Raw genomic sequence first — 10,592 nt, 5'->3', positions numbered from 1 at the left:
CCAACAGTTCAGAGTGATTTTATGATATAAGAGCTCATTCCCACAACCCGCTACCCCTTCCACCTCCCACCCACCCAGCCACCCGTTCTCTTTCACTCTCTCTTCTCTTTCCCCTGCAATTTTCCATAATGCCTTACAGATTTTACACTCAATCCACCTTTGCGATGACAAGGCTTTGAGGAAATCCAATTCCACCAAGCTGTTTTCAGAACTTACTCCACAGGCACACAGTCGCTCTCACACTCACTCACACACACACACATACACACACACACACACACACACACACACACACACACACCACCATCTCCACAAATTAGTCAGGGAACAAATTACCTGCATTCTGAGTGTGATCCCACGCACTTTGCCGGCTGCCTTACACAGGTCCCCTTTTGAAGAGCAGCCATGTGATTTCTCTCTCTTTTGCCCCGCAGGCCCCTTTGCCTTCTGCGAGGGATTCTGGAGTTGAATTTTAAAACTATGTATGGCTGCTGCCTGCGCTTATCAGCGCGTGCACAAGCGGCATGCAAATCAGACCAGGATCACACACCGCATTGGAGGCCTACACTCAAAGGCAAGCTTAATTGCTAATTGGGTATCTAGGTGTGAAACTCACATTGCCAATGAGAAGCAGGAATGTGGATGTTTTAAGGCCAGTGGTTGAACTAATTAATTTTAATCTGAATGTTATTAAAATTTGTGGATTCCGTGCATTTTCTATGAAAAAAAACAGCCCAGGAGAGTGCTGTGGCAGTACTTTTAACAGCAATTGGACATGTTGTGGTCTGGTTTTATACTCCATGATGTCATTAGTGTGGCGTTTTTGCAATGCTGATGTGGTCATCAGGGGTGGTGTTCACACACTGCAGAACCCATACAGCACAGTTTGATATTTGCCAGACGTATAGCCAGTGAGAAACTGATAAGAAGATGATCCTGTCAAGACATGAGGCATTTTGGAGACATTTGATGTGGCACTTGAGTTGTGATGCTTCTTTGTGCACATAAATGCCACTTAGTTTATCAGTGATACTCTCTACAAAATGATGAAAGATTTTAACAATGCATCTTGGGAGTGTGCAAGTGTTATTGCCGGCTGCTTTTGTGTGACTGGAACCGTCATGATCAGCCAGATGTGTGTGTTTGTGGGTGGAGGGTGTCACGGGGGCATTTTTGTCCAGGTGGCTGAGTGGGTTGGTCACCGTTTGGGTCCTTTCACTGAACTTTGTGGGTCTGTTGTGTTGAAGGAGGGTTTGACCCCGCTGATCGAAACTGCTGCTGAACAATGGGCATCAGCAGCATCAGCATCAGGAGGAGGGTGACCGCGCGCAGAAACACTGCTCCAAAAAGGGCAAAGGCCAGCTGTGACAGGTCCAGATGTGTGCGTTGACCTGACTCGCATAGCCAGACGATCTTTTTTTTTTTTTTTTTTCGCCAGGCAGGATTGGTTTTATTCTGAAAATGCGACACACATACCTGCCACTGAAACAGCGACAGCCCAAAAGAGCCGCGGGCGCTACAATGCTAATGTTGTCGGGGGCTTTGACTTCTCCCAGCCATTGCAAAGAAGCTGCTCCGTGTGACAGCCACGGCGCCGCTCTTCCCCCGGTGTTCGCTTCCCCGCTTTTCACGCCTCTCCACATTTGGCAGGTGCGTCGGAAAAAGCCGAGCGCGTCCTCTCTGCTAACCTTAAAGTCTGCGTCGTAATGGACGAAACGGACATCATGGACTTAACGCATCAGAAAGCGAGAAAGCGACCGCGTCCAATCAGTTCCGTGGATGAGTCGGTGCACGCTTCCCTCAAACGGCTCCCGATGCGAGCGGCGGAGTGCAGGGAGCCCTCGCTGATGTTCGCAGTCAGAGGAGAGCCTGTCCCCGCTGCATCTCTCAAGCAAAATGACCATTCGGTGACTTCCTCTCCAAACACAGTGATGCCGGCGCAGGTAAACGCGTAAAGTCCGATTTTGTCTGGAGTTGAATAAAAAAACAAAAAAAAAACAAAAAAAAAAAACAGGGTGACTGTAAGAACTAATACTTTTGCTTTAGGAGGAGCGCAGTGACAGACACTTAGGTTTTATTGAAGGCAGCGTGTGAATAGATTGTCTTCCTGCTGTCCTTAAATGTAGAGTGCGCCCTATTGTCACGTTATTTGAACATCACGCACGCACACACCTCTGATTGCTGCTTTCCTGCTTTAATTCACCAGTTTTAATCGTTTGCAGAGATTGTTTGTGGCACCGGGATCCTCAGTGAGTGAGCTGTCACAGACACTAGTGTTTTTTTTCTCCCATCCTCACTCAGGGGGTCTGAAACTTTTGGGGGTAAAGTAATTTTCTTCTGAGAGCTCAACAGAAATTGTCTGCTAATGGTGTTTGTAGGTTAGCAGGAGGCAATTTCTCCAAATCCTATTACAGTATTCAAATCAAGAGTCATTATTACTCATTTCCAAGACTACAAGATTGATGCTCCAAATTAATTTGGTTTTGCAGATTATGGCCCACAGGAGTGGCTGCTTGTGGATTGTGGCAACATTCAGGTCAAGGTCAGGCTGCTCTAACTTGCCGAGAAGAAAATCTCCCCTTTCTCTCCTGACTGCAGAGTGTGTTATATTACCGAAAACACCACTGTTTTTGCGTCTGATTATTCTTTTTCCAAATTTAGATATTCTAAATCTTAATAGTCAAGTCCCCTGTGGTTGTAATGGTTGTGGTTATGCACTTTCAGCTTTATTAACACATCTTGATCTGCAGAATAAAAACAGAAGTGAAGACACCTTCCTATCCGTCTCATCTGTGCCTGTTTTATAATATTTTCTCCCTTGCGTTGTGTTTTACAGGATAATCGCTCCAGCATGTCCAGGCCCATGATCACACGGTCACCGGTGTCTCCCTTGAGTAACCAGGGCATCCCAACACCTGCACAGCTCACCAAATCCAACGCCCCTGTGCACATTGATGTGGGCGGACACATGTACACCAGCAGTCTGGCCACCTTAACCAAATTCCCAGAATCCCGGTGAGTCTGCTCCAGCATGCGTCTGCATTTTAAGTGTGTGATGGAGACAAAGTTGGTGTTTCTGGCCAGACGTGAATGTTGGTGTCTAGTATTTCGCTTGAAAAACAAAGAGGGAGATTGTGGAAGATTCAGTGCCTTATAGTTTCAGTTCAAGCCACATGTGTTTATCAACGTCAGAATGTCATCCTGTGACATTAAACTGTCAAATGTCACATCTCTTCAAATCACAGAAATATCTCATGGATGCACTTGTTGGAGGAAGTGGGTATTCAGGAAATGTCTGCTCCTTCTATCCTCAAACATCAGCAGCATCAGTTGCTTTAAGATTTATCAAGTAGGATCACAAAATGTGTCCTTTTGAACTAAAGTCCACAGTTATTTCGAGCGGTAAACAATTTGTAGGAGCTTCAAGAGCAGAACGCAGAGCACAGACAAAAGCAACTTGGTTATTCTGACAGATGTCACAGCAGCAGTAAAGGGCCAAAGGGCATGGGGCCATCTGGAGGCTGGGAGGCCACGTTGTCGCTCCGAGCCCAGGCCTTAGGGTGACTGGCACCCTGCCTCAGGCAATCAGCTACCAGCTGGCCCTGACCTTATCAGACCACCTCTGTTTTTAATCTTTTTCTTTCTTCCGTCATGGTGAATGTCTGTATTGAGCACGGTAATGTGTGCATGTTTGTGCGAAGGTGTGAACAACATTTCAGAGCTTGAGAAAATGAGCGAGTCACATCCCTTTGCACGTGGTCTTTGTCTCTCCTATTCCTTGTCTCCCACTACACAAAGAAACAAAAACATAAACTCAAAAGTACATAGATAAGTAGTGTGGTATGTGAACTTTGGAATGCAAAAATAAAGAAATACAAGATTGTTAATGTTGACATGTTGTCCCCCTCCCTCCTTCCCTCCCTCTCTGCCTACCCCACCACCCCTCCCTTCTCTGTGGGTAGAATTGGTCGTCTCTTTGATGGCACAGAGCCTATAGTCCTGGACAGCCTGAAGCAGCACTACTTCATTGACAGGGATGGACACATGTTCCGCTACATCCTCAACTTCCTCAGGACGTCCAAGCTCCTCATCCCAGACGACTTCAAAGTGAGTTGATGTCCATCCTAGAAACTGTAAAGTCCTATCAGCCAGTCAGCAGTCCTACAACTTAGCACACACAATGAATGTTAAGGCCATGGAATGCCTTTGGTCACTGGTCCTCCTCGAATTGCTGGAAATGGTTCCCATGATGAAGTTCAAATATCAGGACAAACAAAGCTCACATAATGCGTTTATTCATCATGAGATGTACTTGGGTCCCCTCCAGATATTAGTGGTCAAAGATTCTTTTGAGATATCTAAGGAAAACAATAAGCCTGCATCAATAGAAATAAATAAATGCTCTGGCGCCTACGACCACATTGCGTGCGTTAGATTTGCTCAGCACTATGTTCTCATGCCAAGTGTCCATCCAGGGTGAGTCTCACTGTATGTGACACATTAGCATTCCTTGGTTTTTTTTACTCTTATGTGTCATTTAGTCAGTAATTACTTAACTTGCCCTGGGAGAAAACAAATAACCACATTATCTGATGGACTGTCCACAGTGTGACTCAATCAGTGGAAATTATAAAGTCAGCTAAAATAAGCAAAGACAAAAGACAGGCTCAAGTTCAGGCTAAGGCCACATTCACATTGAGTAGATTTTTAGAGGAGCATGAGAAAACTTGAATATGGCGCGATTTAGGCCCTGCAGTCCTGCGGGTAAAGGATCTGCTCCCCTACCCCACACAACCCTGTGTTACATGTCGCACTGCATCTCCTCCGCTCTGGATCTTTTGTAATTTTTGCTGAATGGTGTCTTCGCCATGGTTTATTGCTCGTTCATGTAGAACAGTGGTTTTCAAACGTCTTTGTTGTTTTGGTTTGGATCCACAGTGAAAAAGAAAATCATAACCGTAAACTGAATATCTTATTCTGTTTTAATTTGTTTTCTTTGCTCTCTAGTATAGAAAGATATACTGTGTGCGGCATTGAGGCTACCAGCCTCTTTCAGTTCAGTTAAGTCTACGTTAAAATACAGGGAACGTATCTTTGTACTATATATATATATATATATATATATATGTATGTATATATGAGTATAGGAGACACACGTATTTGTTTAATTAAGTTTTCCTGCTCTTACTTGATATACACATTAGATAGATGATACTGACACAACAAGTTTTTATCTAATTATAATTTCAACCGTTGACCTCATGACCCAGCACGAGTCACATCCTGTTCTCACTGTTATTCTGTAATTTTATACACTATGCAATATTTTGACAGCCTGTAAAAGCAGTTTTTGCAAGCTAAATATATCAAGTTATTCAATGTGTTGCTCCACAAACTCAGTTAAGTATCACATCCAAAATATTATATCTTTTGCTAACCAATACTGTTATTATTGTTAACCAGTACTTAAATCATTTGAAGTAGTACAACTAGATGGGAGACAGTAAAGAGCTGATGGGGAATGATAGATGAGGGGTTACATGGTCAGTGTCCTAAACCTGTAAGCCATCAGGATGGCCCAACATTCATTTCTGAAAAACAATTGGTATTGATGATGAGACACGGTGATAGTTATGGTGCTAGAATATAACTTCCATAAACAAAACCACCACATCAAGCAAAACATTTAAAACAATATGTAGTAAAACACAATACAATATTTGCAATGCAGACTTTAAATGTATCTGAAGACGTCACCATCCTTTGTGCTGTCTCCTACAGGACTACAGTCTGCTGTATGAGGAGGCGCGATACTTCCAGTTGCAGCCCATGCTTGCTGAGCTGGAGCGCTGGCGCCAGGACCAGGAGCTGGGCCGGGTGTCGCGCCCCTGTGAGTGTTTGGTGGTGCGTGTTGCGCCTGACCTGGGCGAGAGGATCACGCTCAGCGGTGACAAGGCCCTGATTGAAGACGTGTTTCCAGAAATCGGTGATGTCATGTGCAACTCTGTCAATGCCGGCTGGAACCATGACTCCACGCACGTCATCCGGTTCCCACTTAATGGGTACTGCCACCTCAATTCTGTCCAGGTAATGGGAACATCTGACTGCTGTCGATGTATTTTCTTCTATATTGAGCATTTCATTCAGCATTCCTCAAAGTAACACTCAAAGGTTAGATAAAGTAATGTTTTTCTATAGTTTTCCATTCACTTGAATACCCAAGGAAGAGACTGAGGTGATGATCTGTTCATTCAACTTCTTTTCATCTGCTGTTATACTGTGGACTTTAAGGATTTTACTGCAGTCTGGTTGCAAAATCTTATCTTTTTTATCTAATCAAATCACAAGAACAGCCTTGCAGAAAAATGAGTTCTTTGATGAGTCCATCAAAGCATCAATTTAGCAAGCCATCATTACACAAGTCTACCACCATCTTCACTTGTCTGTGATCTGACCAGAATAATGATTTCGACTTTGGCTCTGGATCTGGTGAATGGTCAGCTTTAATATCATGCATCCCTATGCAACACTCATAATATGATCTTCACATCTCCAGTTGTGCCACTGTGTTCGATGCAGAGGCAAAACCTTTACAATTAAACCCATAAGTCACTTCAATTGTGGGCATCAATACCAACCTGCAGAGAAGGGACCGTAAATGGGTTAATGGTGGATTTCAACCCATTAAGCGAAGGAATGGCTGACATCTTGAATCATGACAGTCACATGAGTGGGCAAACTGAGGGGAAACTAACTGACAGCAAGAGGAAGTGAGCAATTCAGGATGCAGTGAAATACTACAGTGGTGTGAGATGATTCTGCTGAGTCTTTTAGAGGGTCGATGCTCAATTTAAAATAAAAAATAAAACCAAGAGACTTTAGTTTGTAGCATCCAACAAAGAAATCAGTAGAGCACATTTGTATTCAGATTTCTTACCAAACGTCCACAAGACTCCATGCATGGGTGCATGAATACTAGCAATTTTTTGAGGCTTTACAGGCTAGTGCTAGTTTTACACCAGAATAAAGCAAAGTTAGAAAAGTAGCCTTTTTATAAGAGGTTATTTTTGTTCATCAAATATAAACCTTACTGTTGTCTTAATTACCACTTTTAAGGTTGTTAGGAAAGTTGTGATTTTTTGGGGAGCAAACTATGACTTGCAGTCTTTTATTATCCAAAGGTGGATCCATAAATAAGTTCCTTTAAAGAAGTGTAGTCGTAACACTTGCTGTTACATTTATACTGTAAAGAAAGGCTTAACTATTATGCTTAAGGATTCTAGAAAAAAAAAACATACTTAGACTAAAACAAGGCTTTAAAAAGAAAGCTTCCACATTCAGAAAAATGTGTTGAATTCATCTTTTTTATTCAGCATGCATTTGGCAATATTGTATTTCCCTGATTATATATTGATATTGCACTAATTCATTGATAGTAAAATCCTCAGATACGCATCAATAAATGAGCGAGGAGAGGCATATTTGAAAAGATTTCACAATGATTTGGACTGTGTCTCCATCTGAGGAAGTCAAATCTCCATCTTCCTCCCAAAAACACACAAACAAACCCGTCTCTGAAGTGTGTGTCGTGGAGAGCAAGCAAGAGAGTGAGCATGCTCCCTGGCAGGTTGTCCCCAGGCAGGGCCCATAATCCTGTTTGGTTATTAAAGCACGCCGGCGGTGGATGCTGTATCTGCGGCTAATGGAGGCAGGGCGGGGGTTTTGAGAGAAGGAAGGGGGGCAGAGAGAGCTGCCAGCAGTAGGGGGACCTTTGTAGTTTTGGCGGAGGCTTGGGCCTGGGGGCTGGGGGAGAAATGGGGAGAGGGGGTTTTGCTGAGCAGTCCACACTGAGCCAAGTGGCAGAGAGAAAGCCTCAGTGCTCCCTGGGGCCTCTTCGATGGAATGTGATCCTACAGCCCCCCCGGACACGTCTGTAGATGTCTGCAAGGCTATGAGATCAGGAACAGCTACACACACACACGCAGACATACTCACATGTACACCAGAAAACAATGAAAATGAGGCATGAGGCAAAATGAGAGGCTCTTGGTTTTGTGAAAATCTTGTGAAAGTCTCATCCAAATTCCCGTCACAGGCCGTATGTTGCTGCAGCTTACTCCCAGAGCTGTTTCCAATGCTAGACTTAGCACTAACTCGGCAGCATATAACTAGAAGAGTTTCTGTGCTTTCCAGCTCTGCAGAAGTAAACAAAAGGTTAGAGGTTACATTAATATTTTAGTATCATAGCTTATGGGCACTGGTAGACTTTCACAAATGATTTATCAGGGATCTTGATTACCAGGTTGACAGTGATGATCAAAGATATATGAGCGAACCCTCCCTGTCACCGAAGTGCTAATAAAGGACGATAACGATGCTTCTCTTTCTGTGAACAATGTCCTGTATTACCACTGACGTCTTCGATCTTCTGTGCCGCTCCTCCTTCTCCAGGTTCTAGAGCGCCTCCAACAACGAGGCTTCGAGATCGCCGGCTCCTGCGGCGGAGGCGTGGACTCATCCCAATTCAGCGAGTACGTCCTGAGGAGGGAACTGAGGAGGACAAGTCAGCGAGGACCCAATTCAAACAGGATAAAGCAGGAGCAGCTGGACTAGAAACCTCCCGAGCAGTAGGAGGTGCTAGACTTTTCTGTGGCAGCCAAATGCTCGATGCTGCAGAGCTCTGTGGACTCTGTTTTTCTTCGTTTCCTTGTTGATGTTTTTGTTTTCTTAAACTTGAGAACCATCTAGAGAATAAAAATGAGGTGCAACAGGAGATTTTTTGCCATAAGAAGATACAAGACATTTGATAAGTTTGAGATTGCAAGGACATTTGTGATTGTCTAGCCCCCATAAACCAATTTAAAAAGGATTTATATACGCTGGATCCCCAAACAAAGTTTGTTTTAAAACTTAGAGCCTACATTAGGTTGAATATGATTTCTATTATACCCATATAAATCAAAAAGGCTTTTATTGATGTAGTATGTTGCATAGCTTGTCACCAGTGACTTGATTTTGTTGTCTCACTGGCAAATTGGCTGAGTCTGTTTTTATCCCTCGCTGTAAAAAGGTCACTAATGTGTTGCTTACAGTACAGAATGTCTCAGTTGTCTTAAACATTTAGTTTCAACAAAGCATCTTTTTTCACAATTAACATGATGTTGAATATTGTGATACCAATGAAGTGTTTCTTTTACTTTAATGGAAATGATTTTATTGGGTTATGCCATAAGATATAGTTGTCATTAGTACCAGTACAATTAAAGACTGACCATTTTATACGCAGTAAAGAAAAATATTTAGTAAATTATTATGTCGCACCATTTGCCTCATTGAGGGGTATGAACTGCTACCCATGAACCATGTTCTACTTTGGGAATCATTGAATTGGATCATAATATTCCTCTGAGTCATGACTTGTACATTTTATTTCATTGTAAATGTGTTTGTGTTTTTTACATTGAATCTTTTTAAAGCAAATTTGTTGCCTCAGACGTGACTGAACAGATTAAAGCTCATTGTACTACCCACTCCAGGATCACTTTTACTTGTAGCACATATTGATATGAAGTTGGATATAAAGTATTTCTCAGATGACTGACCCACCTACGCTCCCTAGATTTGAGTAAAGAGGAATGTAGCAAAAAAATGTGAAATAAATCTCAACTAAAGTTGTCATGGTGTCTGCTGGCTGTTTTTACGTTGCTGTAGGGACTGCTCTCACATGTCTGCCCAGTGTTGCATTTGAAGCACAGTGGATAAACAGTAAGTCCTTAAATTTGAATTTACCACATCTATCCTACCTTTTAGGAATCTTTTCGAACATCCTGATTGTGTTCAGTGGCAAACAAGAACCAAAATCTTCTACATTGTGCAGTTATTTAGTGCTCTACAACCAGAAGTAAAGCTAACTTTAGCAAGGCAATATTGTACCTTGGAGGATTTATGCTGGTGCATCAGTGACTACATGGGGCATTCTTTACTTAGTTATATTGAATAGAGCCGACTTCTCCACGCAAGTCCTGTCAGTTGTGCTTCCACATATCCCTGCAGGGCCAAAATCCAAAGTGAAATCCCACACGGAGCCCTGTCGTCTTGTCTTCATCCCTTTTGGCAGAATCTCCACTTTCTTTGGCTATCTACGGTTTATGCTATATGTCTCCCTTTCAGGCCTCTTTGCCCTAGATTCCCGTTTGACTGACTGCTATTCTCATAGGCTAGAGGTGCAACTGTGAGTGGTACACAGCGATGCTTTGCTCTCAATCATAAATTCAAATTTTCAGCTCCTTTGTGATTAACAAGCATCACACACATCAACACTCAAACTGTTACAGACTTACAGAGTTAAACTGAGCTTTTAAGTGTTAGAGGGATTATGTCACTGATGGATTATATATTGTAACAAATTCAAATATAATCGTACATATAATCCGCCGATACTCAACCGGCATCATGAGCAAATTTTCCACAAATTCTCAGTACTGGAAATTTCAAAAGAACAAAATATCACCTGAAAAACGTCATTTTCATTAACTTGCAAAGATTTTATAGGAATAGTCGGACATTCTGAAATTGCAGAATTCGCATTCTTG

The 10,592-nt window shown here is 42.7% G+C and overlaps 1 protein-coding gene across 1 annotated transcript; it reads left to right on the top strand.

The window, feature by feature from the left end:
- Positions 1 to 1,706: 1,706 nt before the first annotated feature.
- Positions 1,707 to 9,674, top strand: LOC139214561 (BTB/POZ domain-containing protein KCTD1-like). Its single transcript, XM_070845441.1, has 5 exons — positions 1,707 to 1,943; positions 2,837 to 3,015; positions 3,963 to 4,107; positions 5,782 to 6,087; positions 8,452 to 9,674. Exons 1-5 carry the CDS (start codon positions 1,707 to 1,709, stop codon positions 8,611 to 8,613), a joined length of 1,029 nt encoding a protein of 342 aa, XP_070701542.1. The 3' UTR covers positions 8,614 to 9,674.
- The last annotated feature ends 918 nt before the right edge of the window (positions 9,675 to 10,592 follow it).

The sequence above is a fragment of the Pempheris klunzingeri genome, chromosome 15, assembly GCF_042242105.1.
Source record: "Pempheris klunzingeri isolate RE-2024b chromosome 15, fPemKlu1.hap1, whole genome shotgun sequence".
Classification (NCBI taxonomy): domain Eukaryota; kingdom Metazoa; phylum Chordata; class Actinopteri; order Acropomatiformes; family Pempheridae; genus Pempheris; species Pempheris klunzingeri.
This window is presented reverse-complemented; position numbering and strand designations above follow the sequence as displayed.